General features: G+C 32.7%; 1 protein-coding gene across 20 annotated transcripts in view; it reads right to left on the reverse strand.

Annotated features, from left to right (window-relative positions):
- The window catches only part of WNK1 (WNK lysine deficient protein kinase 1), a 132,587-nt gene that overhangs the window by 43,691 nt on the left and 67,245 nt on the right, over nt 1–21,651 (reverse strand). For 19 of the 20 annotated variants that reach the window (XM_016131759.2, XM_016131744.2, XM_016131739.2 and 16 more), the window contains exons 3-4: nt 15,192–15,412; nt 13,884–14,041 (exon numbers count right to left, since the gene is read on the reverse strand). In XM_016131759.2, the coding sequence (XP_015987245.2) occupies nt 13,884–14,041; nt 15,192–15,412 (379 nt within the window). Of the gene's footprint in view, nt 1–3,780; nt 10,743–13,883; nt 14,042–15,191; nt 15,413–21,651 lie in introns of those variants that run through there. The other variant, XM_016131757.2, reaches the window with a different exon arrangement.

Consider the following 21,651-nt stretch of genomic DNA (forward strand, 5'->3'; position numbering starts at 1 on the left):
GTTTGGCATGATAAACTGAAGAGCAAACTGTCTTACATATGAAACTTAAAATGAAAAGTGATATATTAGACTGATATGAAAGACAAATTATTCAATTAGTTTCAGAAGAAAACTCAATACTACTAGTATATGTAATACTAAATAGCATCACAGTGATACTTTAGAATCTTCATAAAAGTATAAATTCTTTGCAAATAAAAATTTTAGCAATGTGTGGAAAATATACATAAGCTATAAGAGTAACAAAATATTCCTATCTGAGAGGTGATATGGAAAAAAACCATCTCATTATCTAATTCCCACTTCACCTATGTAATCACATGAATTGAGTTGAAGTAGCTGTACTGAGACAGTGTTCAAGTGGCACCATAAATCTATAAACACACAAAACACAAGAATTGGGGAAAAGGGCAGAGGAACTAGAAAAGTCAGAATATAAATTCTAATCATGACTGACAAGATATATTAAATCAAAATAGTGATAATTTGATAATCACAGAAATTCATGTAGTATCTCACAGGATGAACTGAAATACAGTTGACCCTCGAACAATATAATATGAGTGTTAGGAGTGCCAACCCCACCTACCGAGCAGTTGAAAATCTGCTTGTAACTTTTTACTCCCCAAAAAACTTAACTAATCGCCTACTATTGACCTTACCAATAATATTAACAGTTGATTAACACATATTTTGTATGTTATATATATTATATACTGTATTCTTACACTAAAGTAAGCTAGAGAAGAGAAAATGTTATTAAGAAAATCATTTAAGGAAAATACATTTACAGTACTATATAGACTTATTGAAAAAAAATCCATGTATAAGTGGATCTGCACAGTTCAAATTGTTGTTGTTCAAGAGTCAACTGTACATCAAAAGGTTAGCTCTAAAAAGTCTTTAAATACTAGACTTGTGGGATAAGTCTCATTATTACTCACTGCATTATTCAAAAGTCCTAATTTGGAGGATTCTACCTCTAGGGCTAATCTTTCACAGCAAGGAACTATCTAGTAGGTCTGATTAGAAAGTTAAATCAATGTATTTAATTTCATTTTTGAGTAGTGACTACAAAGATCACAATTTGTATTTTCCTCAGTCTTCTTAACTTTCAAATCCAGCAAATTAATTTTTTCAACTGGTCTTTGATTTCATACAGTTCTTCTAATGAAAACAAGAAAGTGCTGCTAAAGCAAAGGCTGCTTTAATTGAGCAAGATGGTATGGTATATTTCAAACTAAGGCTTAAGAAAATAGGAACTGCTTAAGGAAAAAAAAAAGATGATGTACTCTAAAAGTTCTCAGGTAATAAAACAATGGAGATTTTGTTTTATATTTATCATTTTCTACAGTAAACATGTAAAACTGTATAAAAGCGATTTTTTAAAATACTATTTATAAGTTAACAGTAAGAACAATCTAAAATACTGTATATTAAAATCATAGAACATTCAGGATTGGCAGAAAATTATCTGAAAGCCTGTTTTCTGGTAAAACTGGACCCTAATACATTGTTGGCCTTTGCATGTAAAAAATTACAAATGTTACAGAAAAGTGGCTGAAGAGAATATACAATATGACTAGAAAAATGTTCATTTGTCCATAAACACATTTTAGGGGAATGTGGTTTGGACCTCCGGCAGAAAAACTCTACATATATTAAGTTAGTAAAGCACATACACACTGATTATATTAAAAGACTCCTCTGTTTCATTTTAGCATAGGTATATTGGAAAGATGAAAAGATTCAACAGAAAACTTGAATTCAGTATGAAATGGACAAATATAAACAGTTGAGTTTCAGATTCCCTGAGTAGCAAATGGGGGTAATCCCTGTCCAACTTACCTATCTGTATTCACAGCAGTAACAATCAAATGTAATATATAGGTTGAAAGTTCTCTGAATTAAGTTTGCTGACCTAAGGCCACTTTTGAGTTCAAAGACAATCACCAAAGATAATAAAGCTTAGGGTTAAAAGAAAGCAAAGAATTCTCTTGAAAAATAATCACCAAGCTCCATAGTAAACCTATTTCATCTTTGGTTATCCTTAACAATAAATAATGTTCTTGTTAATCCTATACATTCATGACTTTACGAATTCCTATTTACACAGAGAAATACTAGCTGAACGAACTGAAATATAATAATAAAACCAGCAACTGTGCATCATATAATGCCATGAATTTACTAGGTTAAGCTATTTTTTCTCAACCGACAGCCAAGGTTTAGGTATACAAAATTCCATACCAATGTTACACAAAACATACATTTAAGGGAATGTAGTATGGCCTCCTGGCAGTAAAACTCTACATGTTTAGATATCACTGCTGCCTTAAAAAACATATTGCAGGTGCCAAAGTAGCCAATAAAATGGAGACACACATTACCAGTCCAGCAGCTGGTAAATGATTAAGGCTGCTCTTACTGTTACTCAATTCAGAAAATTAAAAACATAAGAAGAAATTTCACCAGTCAGCTACCATCAAGAAGTCAGGATTATCAAAATATCTAGCAGAGGTATCCTCAATCATTTCAGAAGACACAAGAATATGTAGATATTGTCTATTAAAAATGACCCCAAAAATGTAAAAATGGGTATAAAACTGCATTGACCCTTAAAGTGACCTACGGAAAAGTCATCTGGGACATATAATAGAAAACTGAGTAAAATAAACAAGTACAGATTTGATATACACTTCATATTGATGGGCTTCTTGTTCTTAAGAGATAAGAAAATGATGTATTTTTAAATATTTTTTGTAACTGATAATTTTTTAATTAAAAAAGTTGGTCAAGGTTATTCTAAAACATGGTTTTAACCACCAGACAGAACAAATAATGAGAATATGTTTTAATAATAAAAGATTTCATCTTTTTTCCTTTTAGTTCACATATTTCAACGATGATCCACTTACAGCCAAATGTCATCCCTTTTTCTTTACTTCCTTATTTAATACCACATAGCCCTATTCTAGTCTTGTTCTGACCAGTAAAAACAAAGTTTTGCTTACCTATTCTGAATGAGGTGCAAAAACAGAAAAACAAAGCAGAGAACTAATGTAGATTAAGTTGGGCTAATGTTTTTATGTATAAGAAAAATAAATAGTTACAAACACATACTCTCTTACTCCTTCTTCCAGAGATAGCAACCTACTGGCTCTAGAAATAATTCTGCCTACTTCTGTAATTCAAAGAATCTCTCTTTAGGCAGTAGTACCACATTATGTTTTTTGACATGGTACTGTAATATGTTTCTTTGCAAAATGACTTGATAATCTATTTAAGATATTTTTGGGGTTATACAAAATTATGTATTCTCTTAAAAAATGAAGGCTACTTTTGTGGAATCTTAAATGTAGTGAAAAAAAACTGTGACTCCACAAAGGCACACCGATATAAGATAAATGTTTATCTTTGAATTCTATATACTTATGGTTTGCCAACTAATCTGCTAGAATAATAAAAGTGAGTCATAATATAGTATTTTTGTGGTTCAATTTCTAGCTATTAAAAACTGTCAGTACTTGCTTCTTAAAAGCTTAAGTTTCAAACTTGTTAAAGTAATATTTAACTACCCTCTCATAAAAATAAACCATCTCTTAACATTCTGAATTGAGAAAAGCCTTTTTCTCCTCTTCACACAAAATGTAGTGTAAGTTACAAAACTTTAAATATTTTAAAAAGCATTCTGAAATAAATGATTTCAATACTTTCTATACTTATCACCAAATGACCATAATATACCACCTTTTGTAAATATTGGAAATTCTTACCTACCTCATTTACACAATCCTTTTGAGGGCAGCAGCAGCAATGAGAATTTACAATGACAAACACTGAGCAAAAATCTTCCTTTGTAAAATCCATGAGAAAAGGCAAAATAGACTTGTTACAGTTACAGGAAAATACGAGGGGAAAGGGATAAGACGTAAATTAATGGAGTAAATTAGCCCCCAGCATAAGCAAGACAGACATCAAAGTCAGACTGAAGCATAATTTCTTGTTTCACACTAGCCATGCTTTCCTAATTCTCAGATATGGGTTTACTCTGCTCAGCTAACAATCTACTTATTCTAGATCGGCCCCTTAAACAAACTATCTTCTGAACAGCTGGGAAAGTGTTCTATTACTATTCTTCCTGCTTCTCTTCCAACAGCAACAGGTCCCTGGACAAGCAAAATGAAATTTTCACTTGCTCAAAGCTCCACCCATTATGTCCACAGGTTCTGCCTCCTTGACATCAAAACCTACATTAGAAATCTACTTACCTAAACATTCCCTTTCCCCTAATCGCATTGGAACTATGCTTTTAAAAGAAAGTGGATATTAAGTTCAATGACCAAAATGTAAACTCAGAATACGTAGCCAAAGGAAATCACAATACCTGGGCTGGGTTCTCAGATAAATCTCTCAGAAACCAAGTCTGTGTGACCTGGGCCATATCCCTTGAACTCACTTGAAAAGTGTAAATAATAGTTCCTCTGTTTACCTGATTTAAAAAGTGGTAACATTAAGGTAAACTGTCTTATGATATATTAGAAAGTAAACAAACAGCTTTGAATTGGTACACGGAACTGGTAAGAATTTATTCTTCTCCTTTCCCCTCTAGTAAAAAGGAAAATGCGCATTTCTACCTAAAGATATTTCCATTGCCAGGAAGAGTCATGGATCCAAATAACTCCTTTGATTTTAGTGATTAAGGAAAAGTTTTTGTTCGTGGCATTAACAGAGATGGGAGAAAAAGCACTGTTCATTGCACTGTTTTAACAGGTAACAGAATAAAGTCCTATCCCTTGTAATTTGGTAAGCTTGAATCCCCATCAAGACAGTGGGTACTAAGGTTTCAATTTCTAAACAAAAGTAGCATAAGTTAAGGGCTTATAAGCTATTTGGTAGGAATACTTCTCTAAAGGCTAGAAAGACTGTATATTCTAACAAGCTATTTAAAAGTAGTTACCACTGATCTCTGGCTCAACACAATTCATCACTACCAAGTAGACAGTCGAGGATGTCAGGTATTGGTCAGAAATATAGCAATGGTCCAACAATTATCTCTAACTTAAGTGTCTGTGTTAGCCTGTTCAGCTTTATGGTTAGCTAAATGAAAATGAAAGAGCTAAACTGTTTCATAAGTTTATCAGATATAAAGAGGTGGGTAGGTTTTTAAACTAATGGGCAACAAACGAAACCAAAATGAGGTAGCTTTTTTGGGACAAAGATATAATGTAGACACAAATATCTAGATCTATAAGGACTGGCCTTTTCTATATATCAAATAAAAATTTTCAGTATATACTGACTTGTTACCTCTCAAAATCATCACTTCTTTTGCATAACATCTGTCACCAACAAAGTCCAAATGATCAAAAATTCACCTCATTAAGCTTAGACCAATTTAAGATGGGCCTCACCATTTCCATTCTCTCCATCTCCAATTTTTAGTTTACACTGTGGCCAGCTCAACAATCTGGCTTCATTTAATCATCTGATATTTATTCATTTACAATCACCTGACATCATTTTACTCACATCACACTGCTTAAAAATGGTTACTAGTTCATACCTACGGGATGGCCACAGAATTAATTACAGATCTACAAAAAAATCTAAGAGTCCCTCCTTGTTCAAATAAGACAACTGTGGGCCAGAAATTAATACCATGTCTAAGTCAGGATTTATAAATTAATTCAACTGGCATCTACAGAGTGTCTAATCTGATCTAGTCTAGTCTAGTCTAGCTAGTCTAGCAGGTACAAGACACCTACTAGATATATTGCATTATCTTCAGCACCTAGAATAAAACAAGTGGAGTCTATATTCCAATGGGGAAGGGCCTAATCAATGGTAAAGCAAAAACCAGAAATCAGATTCTACCATGTATAGTTCAATGTTACTTCTAGTCCATGTTACAGTGTTTTTCATTTCTTTAATCTGTTGTGAAAAGCCCTCACAATCCAATTTCTATCTACTTCTATATACCAAATTAAGTCCAAACTGGTTACTTGTTCACTGAATACTTAATTCTTGTACATCTTCACTGACAAGAATACTCTTTTACTCTCCCCTTTTTTTAGCCGAGCTCTATACTCCTCTCATGGTATACCTCAAATGATATATAATGAGAAAGCAGCAATTACAAAGTATGAATCTTCTGGCATATAAATTATTTATAAGATATCAGAAAATTCAATAGTATTACAATTTATTTAAATATAAAAACCATCTTTCTATACCCTACCTGTTTTTACTGTATAGTCTAATGTCTTATAATATATAAATCAACATCCAGTGTAGATAAGTAAAACAAGCTTTTCTGAGAAATTCTAAAATAAGGGTTTCACAATTGTTCTTAGCATCTAAAACACTGGGAATGATACCCAGAACTGTTTGGTTTAAGATTAACAGTCTGATTAAGAATAAGAACCTTTAATCTTAATCAAATCACAGTAGAGTAATGGAATGACTCTGAAAATGATTCAAAATGTCCCCAAGATACAGCACATGACACACAATTTTCTTTTCTATGCATAATGCAAACATATTGGATAGAAACAAATAAAATTTATAAAGGAACCATTTCAGCTAATTCCAGTAGATTCAGATCTCTGGGACAGCACACAAAAACCCAGCTGCTAAAAGCAAAAAACGCAACATTTCCCTCAACTTTTCAAACCCTATCTAATCGGGAATCAGTCTCCACTCTTTCTGTAAAAAAAAGTAGTGTGAATTACAAACTGTTATATAAAAACTAAAAGGAATTTTACCCTAACTGCTTTAATTCTGTTTTTCCCAGACAGAATGTTCAAACCTTGCAATTCAAAGGCTAATGGAATCAGTGACAAAGTCAAATTACATAAACAAAGTAATTAAAAATCCCCATTATTTCTAACTTGGTTGTTATGAGGCTGGATTCAGCCAGATTCTTACTGGTATGAACCATTAGTTTACAGGAATTTGAACATACCTTATGATCCCATTGGAAAACAAGCCTCTTCAAACTCTCTACCAAATCCAGCTAGTTCTATCAAAGAAAATTAGTTTACCTCATGATTTCCCAAGGCTTATTACTCTCTGGATACATGAAAGCTTGTGTACTGCTCCAAGCTCAAATACACTGTATCTTTCATATAAAAAAATTGATGCCATTGCTTACTGTAGTTTCTTCTTTTAATAGCAGACAAAAATTACACCAAGTACATTACTACTCTTTTTTGGATTTTCTCATTTTAATGACAGAGATTTTCAAAACAACAAGTTTTTCTCTTTTACACAGGGCTCAAACCTATGATACTAGTTTTATTACTACCTAGGTACCTGAAGTTTTTTACTTTCAGATTTTTTCCTTTTGAGATCTAGAAAAAAAAAGATTAAAAAACAAAAACAGGTAAAGAAAACAATTTTAAGGTTTGCATTAGTGTTATGTTAGAGATGGTTGATTTCTGAAATTATAAAAATTATTATTATTTCTCCTGCATTACTTTGGGCAAAATGTTTAACCTCTTACTTTCTTATCTATGAAGTAAAGATACTATCTACTATATACATACTACTTACCAAAATAGAAAATATTACAATAATTAAAATTAGATAGTATATGCAAAGCACTTTGCGAGGTGACTGGCAAGAAAAAAGTGAGATTACAAATAAATATAAGTTCATTTGCTCTCATCTAAAACCTGACTTTAAGTTCATTAAATACATTTTAGTCACTGCAATTTGGTTAATGTCAATAGATAAGACCAGAATAAGAGTCTTCTTTCACTACTAAGCATGTCATAATGATGTTAATAATAATAATGGCAATAACTAATAAGTACTTGATAACTGCATGTCAAGCACTCTACTATTTTCTATATCCTTAATTCTCATAAACGTTTACCTTAGTTTCAGAGAAGTTAAATAACTTGCCCAAGGTGTCACAGCTAAGAAATGACACTGCTGTGATTTGAACTCAAGCAGACCCAACTCCAGAGCACATTTCCTCCACAAGCAACATAAAAGTGTGTTTCACGTTGTGTTCAATTGTGTATTTATGCATTCATTTCACAAATACTGAGTGTCTATGACTTGCCAGTTTCTAAATACTAGGAATATAGCAAAGAATAAGTCAAATAAAATCCCTTTTGAATTCTTTTGGGGCTTTAGATAAATACTGTGAGGCTGTGGTAAAAGCCATGAAGAAAAATAAAACCATGAAAGGGATAGTAGTAAAATGTACTTAAGAATGTTTTAGATTGGTAGGGAAGGCCTCTCTGAATAAGTAACACTTAAGAGATCTGAATGAATTGCATGTACAAAACACTAGCATATAACAGTTTATCATGAGTGCACTATAGAATGTAATTATTAAAACACAGTCTACATTTTATCCCCTTCACATTGGCACTTACACAGATTCAAATGCCCTCAGGTCACAGGCTGACGTTATAATCGACATTTATGGATTCAGTATAGCATTTTGATGTAAGCAGGTGATCTAGGATCACAGTTGTTATTTTCTAGATATGTAATCTTGGGCTAGCCTTCCTGGGCTTCAGTCTGTTCATTTATAGTGTTGATAAGAGTAGTATTTACCTTCCTGCCCAAGAGTTGCTGGAAGAATTAAATTAAATAATACATGCAAAGCGTTTAATGAAATATCTGGCACAGAGGATGTATATTAATATTTACACTACTATCATTGGCTATTTGCATGGCAGTGTACCCTGGCAGGCTCAGACATGTTGCAGTGAATTGATCTAAGAGGAAAAGAGAAACCTGTGCACGAGAGGCTCAATTCTAATAGGGAGACAACAGTTAATGTCAATATTATTATTATATGACATTAATAAAATATAGGTAGAGTATGGTGGAAACAGATGAGGGAGCAATATTGGCATGACTTTCAGCCAAGAATCCTAGAAATATTTCTGGTAAAGAGTGCCAGAGGACTGAAGCTACTTTATATAGACTTGCCTCAGCATCCCTGTTCACAGTAGGCTAATAAAATTCTGTTTAAACACACATTTTCAGGAATATTGTTTTTAACCCTCTCAAGTTCAAAAACCCTTACTTTGTTATGTCCATAAAATCCACCCACATTACTGTAATTACTACTTCAGTGTTTACCTTCCCTACTAGAAGGTGGGAGGAACAACAAAGCCCATTGTCTCATTCACTGTTGTAACCTCAAACTGGCACATAGAAGATACCTAATTAATAGCTGTTAAATAAATGAATTGTTAAAATAAATTTAAAAGAAACTGAGAACTAGAGATTATGGTTCAACTGACTATAGAGTTCTGTGACCTTCAGATCTAAAAAGGTGGACCTAAAAAGATGGACGATTCTTTGTACCCCTTTTCTAAGTTAGTGCCAAACCTACAGAAGATCTTGTGTTCAGGAGGGTAAAGCTTCCTGATAACTAATTGGGTATATACAACATATCTGAGATGGAAACCAGAAATCTGGAGTGATAGAGGCATGGGGCAAGGGGGTGGCAGGGGAAAGTTAACATGAAAGAGCCCTATGATCTCTCAACAGATAACCAAGGATATTTCATTAAAATGTGCAATAGTTAGGTGGACTGATGCTAACATATACATTTAAAAACTTGGTTGAATTTACATCAAAGGCAGACTTAAGAGAAAATATAATAATATTTCATGGTATATCTCAACACAAAGTTATCATTATTGTTTATATAATGACATAAATTATCATATAATCTACTTAGATCCCTCACATTTATCTCAGCACCCAAAACATGAAAAAAACTTTAGGTAATTTAAAAAGGATATAGTCCTTTTTATTCTTCATCGGAAGCCAGAATATAGGACTGGAGATTTGTGAAATCATGACAGCATTTCTCAGATAAGAAATAGCATAGAACAGATAGTATAGAATAATGGACTATAGATAATATAGAACTAAATTTTCACAGCTGAGAGGAAAATAAAGCACAAGTATGTCTTCCATATACTTAGAAACTAAAAATTCTAACACAGCTCCAATTGACTTAAAGAACTCGGCAAGCTTTTTATTCTATCTTTTCTACAGCCTGACTCATTGTTTTGTTTTAAAAAGCAATTCCTTAATAAAGCAGAAAAAAATAATACAATTATAGATTTAAATTTCTTAGTCAGTTTGGTTACTTATAATGCTAGTAAAAAGGTTCCATGAACGATGGGATGATAATTTATTCAAATAATGTTTGGTATTATATTATTTAATGTATTTTTAATTTATTTGAGCAAAAATAAGGTACACAGAACTGACAGGGACCTCAGGTGATTGCTATTGCAGCTCACATTTCCCAAACTTTAATATATACATGAATTATCTTTGGATCTTGTAAAATGAAGGTTTTCATTCAATCCATCTGGGATGGGGCCAAAATTTTACATTTTTAAAGAAGTGCCCTAAGGATGCAGCTTCTGCTGGTGTAGGAACTGCACTTTGCATAGCAAAGATCTAAATACTAGTGATTCTCAAAGTGTGGTATGAAGAACCCTAAGAAGCCCCAAGACCCTTTCGAGAGACCTACAAGGTACTTCACTTTCTAAGGGCATGATCTGCTGGAGGCCAGATTGTCTTCACATACTTCAACCAAAACAATATATTGCCACAAACTGAAGGCAGAAGCGGATATGAGAATCTGGCTGTCTTCCTTTTGACCAGACATTAAAGATATTTGCAAAATGTAAAACTGTCATTCTTCTCACTAAATTTTTAAATTGGTATTTGAAAAAATTATTTTTTTGTGAAATGTTATTGTCAACATATATGGGGCTTATTATTTTTAAATTACTGAATACATTATAAAATTCCACGTTAATTTCTAATATGGTAAACTAGATAAAACAAAAGTAAACAAAAAATCTTTGGGGTCCTCAATAATTTTAAGAGTATAAAAAGGGCCTGGTACAAAAGAATTTGAGAGCCACTGCCTCAAATCATTCAAGTCTGGTAGCTGCTATCTTGATCCCTTCTCAAAAGGTCTCAATGGACAGAATCTCGGACCTCTAATAGTAAACTTTTGCAATGTCTTATAACCTTGCCAAATTATTTATGTTCAATTATGAGTTTTCTGTCCTTATTTAGTCTCCTTTAGGTCAAGAAAACAATTGCTGAGCACCTCCCTCTTCCAGTTATGCATATAAACCCCTTCCCTCAAGAAATTATAGTCTAAAAACTAAAAATTATGGGGCTCAACCAGAAAGGACTCATGATATCAGGAATAGTCTTAAAAAATTTGAAGGACTAATATGTGAAATTACTATTTAGTTTTCCCTATGAAATCTCAGAGAACAAAGTGAGAGTAATTACAGGATAAAAATTATGGAGAAACAAAAAACCACACACACTTTCTAGTCCTGGAATTTTGACTCTTTCTAACTATTTAAGTTATTGTTTTCTGCTTTATTTGTACCAAATATTTTTCCTATTCTATAAAATGTATTGCTTTTATATGTGCATTAGTTTCTACTTGCTACTATTCAATTTCATTTTAGTAAGATGATTTTGTTAATATTTCAAAGGTGACATTGTTTCGTTCCCCTTTTGCAGGATAAATTCAACTCTCTGAATCTTACATACTGTCTAACTGATTATATTTGGGATTCCCTTCATTCTTCAAAACAGTACTGAGTACCTATAATATGCCATATGCTATACAGTATGTATAAATAAAAATTTAATAAATCAGGTTCTAGGACAATACCTTTTAAGACATCATTATATTTCATCCTTCCTGTTCTCAAACCCTCTCCAGAGGTGAGGGTGGCTATAGGTTCATATAGTTTAACAATGAGAAAAGAAGAAAATATAGAACTAAAGGGTATAGAACCTGCTGAACATAACAAATATGGTATATCCATACAATGAAATGTTATTCATACACAAAAAAGAATTAAATACTGATTAATTATATAACATGGATAAACCTTGAAACATTATGCTAAGTCAAAGCATAACACAAACGAAACATAACACAAAAGGATATATATTGTATAATTCCATTTGTATGAAATATCCACAATAGGCAAATTAAATCTATGGAGACCAAAAGTATAATGTTGGTAGCCAGGGGCTGGGTGGTAAGGGGAATGAGGAGTGATTGCTAATGGGGTTTCTTTTTCTGGAGTAATGGAAAGGTTCTGGCATTAGTGGTGATGACTGCAAACCACTGTGAATATACTAAAACCTTAAAATGATTTAAATGATGAATTTTGTGGTATGTGAATATTATCTCAAAAAAAAAAAAAACATTGAAAAACTGACAACAGGGTAAATACTATACTAAGAATATGGAAAGAGTGATATTGGTCTTTCTAGGTTCCATTAAACTAATACCAAAGAATTCTTTCGAGAAGACTTTCTTCTCAATTGAGCTAGAGTTTGCATTTGCAAATAAAGATGCATTTCTTTATTAGTGCCTTTTCTTAAAAATCTAATTTTTCTTTACTTTTATCAAATAATTACCTATATAAATTTTTATTTAATATTACAGCAGTGCTACACCTGATAGTCTGAAACGTACTGCTTTTAGCCCTGAGCGTCTGGTAAGCAACTTTTAATCAACAGAGTTTAGCCATATTTTTCACCTACTCATCCTACACGATCGTTATTTTTAACTAGTTAATCATATATGCTGGGTTAGGTTTGGAACAGGAATAACATTTAATACAGGTCACCTGTAAAATCTGCATTTTAGAAAGTTGGTACTACCATATAATTTATAACTTGATTTCTTTAAGTAATGGAGTTATTTTTATATTTATTTTATACAAAGAAATCTAAAAATCCATGATTCTGTGAAACATTTTAAGTACCAACTCTGTTTAGAGAAGTGTCCAGGAACTAAATTTACAAGATTAATCAAAGACATTTATCACTAAATAACAGAGACAGCCCAGTCGATGCCTCATCAGTGTTTCTAACAGCAGCCTACAAAACAACAAAGCGATTTTCTGCTGGTACATAATGAAAACGACCCGTTACGAATTAGAAATACTGCAAGATCAACAGGCCGGTGCTAAGAGAGATGGCAGAGAATGTTTAAACATATGGTTATCTTATGTATATTTTCCTCTTCTAGTCTGTTCAAGTATTAAAACATTCATCATTGTTGGAATATAAATAAAGGATACTGGTTCATAAACCCTAAAAATGAGTTAACTAGATACTATGTGCCTCTTGAAATACACAGTGCCACATATTAATTATTTTGGCAAAAAAATCTTTAACCTAAATTTTATCAAGCCCTTGGAACAGTGGTTCTCAAACTTGTTACGGTTTCAAGTGGACAACTCTGGAAATATCTCTGGTAGAGATTAATCACTATGTGTAATTTGAACTAGAGTAATGTTTTCATTTATACCTTAAACACTGTATGTACTTATAAATGATTTACTATAGCAATGCCACCCTGAATGTGCCCAATCTCATCAGAAGCTAGGCAGAGTCAGGCCTGGTTAGTACTTGGATGGGAGACTACCTAGGAATACCAGGTGCTGTAGGCACTGAAAAAAAAAGTTTTAAGAAATTAGTTATATCAGTTTTAACCCTTTCAGGGAAAAGTCTGTGAACAAAGGAGCGTGGGTTAAGAGCATTACTTTTAACTCAGATAAATAAACTTTATGGTAGGAGGGAATGAGAACTTACATATCTCATAATAAAGGTTTAAATGAATGCAAGAAGGGGTCCAGGATAAACTGCTGCTTCTTTGACATTTATGTTTGCTCCCACTATATCATGAGCAATAAATAACTGAACTCCCTCTTCCCCCAACACTTCACTATGCTTCCTATTGTTCCTTTTTGCATGGTTTGATATTACCCAGCTTGGGATTCCTTCTTAGATATGACCTAAGATCACCAATCAGTTAGGGGAAAACTTACACTGGTCACTCGACGGTAGATCTGCGCAGCATTTTGGCACTCTGAGTAAGGGTATTCAGATGTGGCCATCTCAAGCATGCACATCCCAAAAGCATAAACGTCAACAGATTCATCATATTTCTCCTCATACATCTCAGGGGCCATGAACTCAGGGGTACCTTAAATTAAAAGAATGATTCAGACTCAATGCCAGTCGAAGCCACATATATTACTCAAAGGGGAAGCAGCAGAGGGCTGACCTATAGTGGAGGGAGGAAAGGAGAAAGGAGAGGGGAAGGAGGTAAGAGTGGGGGAAGAGGAACAAAATCATCTTAATCAGTCTGTTCCATTAAATATCTTACAGATCTTCCACTACAAGGCTTTTATAAAAGACACGGGAAAAGGGTCAAGCATCTTTATTTACTATTTCAAATCAATTACTGTTATACAATGTCAAAAGAGAGCCTTGGATAAAAGATAAAATGATATAACTCTATTGAAAACAAATGGAAAGAAAAGCTAAGAAACTAGGAAGGAATAAAGTAGACATAACGGCATCTACCTGTAAAACAGGATGATGGATTTAAAAAGACCAAAATACTTGTCTGCCCCCTACTGTATGCTAATTGTAAGGTTAACATTTAGCAATTTCCAGAGACATTTTCAGCTGTGACAACTGTGGGGCGGTGGATAGGGGATGTGCTACTGATATGTAGTGAACAAAGGCCAGGGATGCTGCTAAATAATCTTACAATACACAAGAAAACCCTTATAACAAAGAGTTGTCTAATCCCAAATGCCAACAGAACTGAAATTGAAAATTTCTCTTTTAGACATATCATGTCTTCTGAAGAGTAGGAGTAAGAAAAAGCTGATAAAACCAAACTTTCAGAATGAACTCATATTTTCACATTTTAAAATAAAGTTTTAATAGATATTTTTGAATATACACATATACCCAATAGACATTTTTATAAACTAAACTACATATAAATTGTTTCTTTTATGTGGAAACAACACATTATATAAATAAGTATATAATACTAAATTATCTACCAACAGAATGACCCAATAAAATTGATAGTTATATAAGGTTTTAAGAGAGTTCACTTTACTTCTCTTTACAAAAACATTGATAGTCTTAAAGATGATTCTAGAAACGTAAGTATAGAGAACTCCACATCTCATAAGCAGAAGTGATTGCTTCCTAGTTTCAAGTTATGAATTCATAAAGGTTTATTTCATGCAATAAAAGCTCGACAAGGTTGGGTTTCTAAATAAAAGGATGTCAGAAAGCCAGTTAGGCTGCAAGGTACACTTGAAACATACCTATCACACTCTTGGCAAAAGAAGCTCGCTTCAGGGTTGCCAGACCTAAGTCTCCAATCTTGACTGAGCCTGTAGGGCCAGTGATAAAGATGTTGTCACACTTAAGATCTCGGTGAATAATAGGTGGAGTTCGAGTATGAAGAAATTGAAGTCCTTTAAGGATCTGACGGCACCAGCTTCTTAAAACTTTGATCTTCATCACCTTAAACCTTTTCAGATACCTAGAAAAGGCAAGGAATACCAAACAGGTTATCAATGATATGAGTTTACTGCTTTGAAGAATTCCATTAAATTTTAGCATATCTGAAATGGGAATATCGAATTTAGAATATTAAGATTCAGTAACCTTAAAAGTTTGTGATACTTTTATTAAGGTTAAAGGGGATGAGATAATAAGTACTTAAGCAAACTCTGATAACAAAGCATAAAAAATGAAGTCCTTAAAATTATATCACTATTAAAACAATTTAAAAGTTAACAGGTAGGTAGAGTTCAATTTCTGGTAAATGGTGGAACAATTCTTATTGGACACAGAAATCATTATAAACTCTAGTAAAAATCTATACAAAACAACTACTTGAACGCTCTGGAGAGCAATCAAAATCAGGCAATAATTGGAAGGGAGTTCCCAAAAGAAAAAAGGGAAAAAGCACTGCTTTGAGCTTTCTACTTTCTGTACCTTTTCAGTTGAGGGAAGGCTCCTGACTGCAGGACAGCTCAAACCTGGATAGAAAGCTATGCAGCCTTACTAGCTGCGAAAAGTGAGGACAGAGTTCAAGACGACCACAGCATCTATAACGGTGCTTTCCAATAGAAATTTCTGCAATGATCGTCTATCCAATAAAGTATCTGCTAGACAAATGTGAATTTTTATATTTAAATGTAAACTAATTATAATAAAAAATTCTATTTCCCAGTTGCACCAGCCACATTTCGAGTTCTCAACAGCTGTGTGTGGTAAGTGGCTACCACTGTGGGCAGTGCAGATTACAGAACATTTCCATTATCACGGAAAGTCCTACTAGACAACAGGCATCCAGAAAGTAAAGAGGGAAATCCTAGAAAGGAGATGTAGAAGGGGAGCCTCATATTCTGCATATCCACTCTGCAAAACCTTGGGTTGACCTCAGAAATATGTGTATGTGGGGCAGATTCCAAATTGCCCAGCTAATGCAGAAAGAATGAAACAGATTTCTGCTGATGTTATCCAATATAAGAAAGATGAAGTTTTGAGATTGAGTTCAGATGCATACTGAATTTGAAAATAGGGGAAAAAATGAAGAGTACTAAAAATGGTAAATATAAAAGATTACGTTTTCCTCTTACTGTTTTAAAAATATATATGACTAGTTAAAGGGAAATTTACGACATTGTATTACAGGGTCTATAGAATATGTAAATGTAGCATATATGAAAATTATAGCATAGAGAATAAGTATAAAGGATAAATGAAACTATATTTGTGCAAGTTTCCTTTATTTTACATGAAATTGTACAGTATCAACTCAAAGCATATTTTGAAAAGTTAAAGATCATAAATGCAATCTCTAGAATTGCTTTAAACACACACACACATACACAGATATTTAACTAAAAACCTAATACAAAAACAAAAATGAAATTCTACTTTATTCCATAAAGAACACTAATGTTGAAAGTTGCTTTTATGATTTAAAAAAATATCAAAACATAGTCACCTCGAAAGGGTAAAGGAAAGGCTTGCTGGGAAGAGGAATAACGGCATTTAATGATATGATGAAAATGTTCTATATCTTAACAGTTTTGATTACATGAGTAAATGACTTTATCAAAACTCATCCAATGATACAATGATGGCTTATCCTTTTCACTGTATGTAAGTTTTACCATAAGGAAAAATAAAGCATACAAACATTGGAACTTTAATGAAATGTGTACCAAAATGTTTACGGATGAAGTATACTAATGTCTGCAATTTATTTTGAGATGAGTAAAATTAAAATAGATTGATAGGAGAATGATTAAATGGACATATGATATGGTAAAGCAAATGTGGCAAAAGTTAATAACTAGAAAATCTAGGCAATGAGTATGTGTGTTCACTGTATAATTCTTACAACTTTTCTATATAATTGAAATATTATAATAAAATGTTGGGGAAAAGTTGAGGCTGGCTTGGATCTCTTTCACATCTATAAAATAATAAAGTATATAAAATTTAATAGTTTATTATACATTAACTTTGTATCTTACAACCTTGCTAAAATTGTTTAGAATTACTGCAATTACATAATCTGCAAAGGTAGGAAGTTTTGTTTCTTCCTTCCTAATTTTTATGTCTTTTACTAGTTTCTGTTTTTATGCCTTATTGCAATGGGTGGGCCTTCTAGAATAATACCGACCGTTAAGCTGTGAAAACAGGCATCCTTGCTTTGTTCCTCATCTCAGGGAGAAATGGTTTAGGTATGACTTTGGGTATATGTTTTTCCATGGATGCTCTTTACCAGTTTGAGGAAGTTCCCTACTATTCCTCATTTGCTAAGAGTTTTTAGTCATGACTAGGTGCTGAATTGTCAAATACTTTTTCCACATATATTGAAATAATCATATTATTTTTCTCCTTTATTCTGTTAATGTGTTGAATAACATTGGTTCATTCAATGCTAAACTTTCCAATCCTGAGATAAACTCTATTTAGTATTGATGCATTGTGATTTTTATACATACATTCATGAGAAACATTGTTCTATAAATTTCTTTTGTTATAATATCTCAGGTTTTCATATTAATGTTATGCTGGCTTCATAAAATGAATTGGACACTGGTTCCTCACCTCTATTTTTTGAGAAAATTCAATATACTGGTTCCCTACCCCCTTTGTATTATAAAATATACCTAATATAAAATTTATCATTTTTAAGTGTATAGTACATTCATATTATTGTAAAATCATCACCATCATTTCCAAAGTTCTTCCCATCTTACAAAATTGAATCTATATACCCATTAAACAAAAATTCTCCATTCCCCTCTACCCTACAGCCCTGTCTCTATAATTCTAGCTATTCTAGGAACCTTATATAAGTGGAATGATACAGTATTTGTCTTTTTGTGACTGGTTTATTTCACTTAGCAAAATGTACAGTTTCATTCATGTTACAGCATGTGTCAGAATTTCCTTCCCTTTTAAGACTGAAAAATATTCCATTGTACATGTAGAGCACATTTTACTTCCATTGACAGACACTTGGGTTGCTTTTACCTTTTAGCTATCGTGAATAATGCTTCTATGAACATGTGTATATAAACATCTCTTCAAGACCTTTTTCAATTCTTTTGGGTACATATATACCAATGGAATTGTTAGATCATACTGTAATTCTATTAATTGTTAAAATTAAAATAAAATGGATATATAACATTATATTAGTTTCAGATATACAAATAATGATTCAAAATTTGTATGTATTTCAAAATAATCACCACTTTAAGTCTAGTCCATCACCACACAGTTACAAATTATTTTTGTGTGATGAAAACTTTATAGGTCTACTCTCTTAGCAACTTTAATAAACAATACAGTATTATTAACTACAGTCACCAAGCTGTACATTAAAGTCCCAGGACCTATTTATTTTATAACTGGAAATTTGTACCTCTGAACCAGTCATCTCTCCCACCCCTAACCCTGACTGGCAACCAACAGTCTGCTTTCTGTATCTATGAGTTTGTTTGTTGTTGGGTTGTTTTATTTTGTTTGTTGTTGGGTTGTTTTGTTTTTTAAAGAGTCCACATATAAGTGAGATCATACAGTATTTGTCTTGGACTTATTCCACTTAGCCCTCAAAGTCCATCTATGTTGTCACAAGCAAATGGCAAATTTCCTTCTTTCTTATGGCTGAATATTATTCACGTACACACACACACAATCTTCTTTAGCCATTCATCCACTGATGAACACTCAGGTTGTTTCCATGACTTGGCTACTGTAAATAATGCTGCAATAAAAAGGAGGGTACATATGTCTTTTCAAGTTAGTGTTTTCATTTCCTTTAAATAAACACCCAGAGGTGGATCGTATGGTGGTTATATTTTTATTTTTTTTAAGGACTCTTTATACTATTTTTCATAGTGGCTATACCAATTTCCATTCCCACCAACATCATAGAAGGGTTCTCTTCAGCACGCCCTTTCCAAAATGTGTTATTTCTTGTCTTTTTGATAATAGCCTTTCTAACAGGTGTGAGATGGTATTCCATTATAGTTTTGATTTGTGTTCCCTAATGACTACTGGAGCATCTTTTCATATGCCTGTTGGTCATTTGTATATCTTCTTCGGGGTAATGTCTATTCAAGTCCTTTCTCGTTTTTGAATTCAGATGCTTGTTTTTATGTTGTTTAGCGAGTTCTCTATCTATTCTAGATATTAATCCCTTTTCAGTTATTAGATTTATAAATATTTTCTCCTATTCTTTGAGTTGCTTTTTTACTCTGTTGATAATATATTTTGATGCAGAAGTTTTTAATTTCCATGAAGTCCAATTTTAAACACACTGACTTTTAAAACATTTAGTCTGGCATACGTTTCAAAGAATGCTAATAACCAAAGTTACTTCCACTTCTGAGAAAAGGCATCAAGTTTTCTTTTTACTGATGAGGATAGTGACCCCAGGGTCATACAGCTATTACAAGATAGAGTTGGCAACTGAATTCTTAAGTATGGTCTACCTGCTATTGCCTGCCTCCATATTTTACCTCTAATCTGTTATGTACGACACCATCAGATAAAGAAATTCTAACACAGTCCCTGGCCCAAAGTGGGTACTAAATTGTTTTCTGAATTATTCAATGTATTGTATCACTACTGGATTATAATCTTTCTAATGGTTCCCTTCAGAGACTTTTTAGTCATTATTCCTCTTTGTAAACTTTGTTTTTAACCAAAAGGGTTAATTTACAGCTAACCTTTTGGTCTCTATTTTTATATAATTCTCATAGCACCTCTCCACTTACAGAAAAGCTATCAATGCTTTAAAGCCTAATTTAAAGCCTCTTACACTTTGGTAAAGAACTTCAAGATTTCTCTAGCCAGTAGGAAGGAAGTGCTATTGAGTGCTATTGTCTTCTCGACTGCTATTAATTAGAAATTACAATAACTATAATTTAGCCATAAAAAAAGAATGAAATCTTGCCATTTGCAACAACATGAATGAACCCTGAGAACATTATGCTAAGTGAAATAAATTGAGAGAAAGAAACAAACAAAAAAAGCTCCTGGATATACAGAACAAACAGATTGGTGGTTGCAAGAGGCAGAGGTGGGGGTGTGCAAAATGGGTGAAGGAAAGGAGTCAAAGGTACAAACTTTCAGTTATAGAATAAATAATTTATGAGGAAGTAATATACAACATGGCAATTAGTTAATTACTTATTTGGAAGTTGCTAAGAGTAATATTAAAAGTTCTCATAATAAGAAAAAAATTCTGTCACTATGTATGGTGACAGATGTTAACTGGGCTTTATATTATTGTGATCATTCTGCAAAATATCCAAATATTTAATCATTATATTTTACACCTGAAACTAACATAATGTTGTATGTCAACTATGCCTCATTGAAAAAATTAAAAATCATTCTAAATTGTATTATTATTACTACTTTAGTTTAAAAATAGGAATATTATCTAAAACCACCACAACCAAACAAGTGACAACCAGGTATCATCAATGCAGAAAAGACATAATTAATAGATGGATAAATGATCTTCCTGATACAGCATTTTCGAGTCCTTTATTATGGCTCACCCATGTCCAATCGCACTGAAAAAAAAGCCTACTAGTTGAAAAGCCTTATTATAACCATAGCTCCTAATCAGCTTTTCAGTTCTGAAATACTAATATAAAGTGACAATCAACTCATGATTTAAATGGGAGTAATCAGGTTACCTATCCCACAGAACTGGAAGACTAAATGCTAAGAACAATGGCTGCCAAATATAACAATGACTGTTGAATATAACAATTAGAGTATATAAAATTTTAGTTCAACAAAGAATATCAATCAAGAGACAGAAATTATAAAAAGTAACCAAACAGAAATTTTAGAGCTAAAATACAATACTGAAATGAAAATTCACTAAAAGGTTTTAGCAGCTGATTTGAGCATGCAGAAGATAGAAGCTAAAAACCTGAAAACAGATCAATTGAAATTATCCAGTCTAAGGAACAGAAAGAAAACAGAATAAAGAAAAATCAACAGAGCCTAAGAGATACCACCAAGCTGGTCAACATATACAAAATGAGAGTCCCAAATAAGAAAGAAAAGGAGCAGAAAGAATATTTGACAAAATAATGACCACGAACATTCCAAATTTGATAAAAGGCATAAATCTACACATCTAGGATGCTCAACAAAATCCAGGGACAAACTGAAAGAGATCCACAGTGAGACACACTACATTCAAATTCTGAAAGACAAAGA

The sequence above is a fragment of the Rousettus aegyptiacus genome, unplaced genomic scaffold, assembly GCF_014176215.1.
Source record: "Rousettus aegyptiacus isolate mRouAeg1 unplaced genomic scaffold, mRouAeg1.p scaffold_m13_p_2, whole genome shotgun sequence".
Classification (NCBI taxonomy): Eukaryota; Metazoa; Chordata; class Mammalia; order Chiroptera; family Pteropodidae; genus Rousettus; species Rousettus aegyptiacus.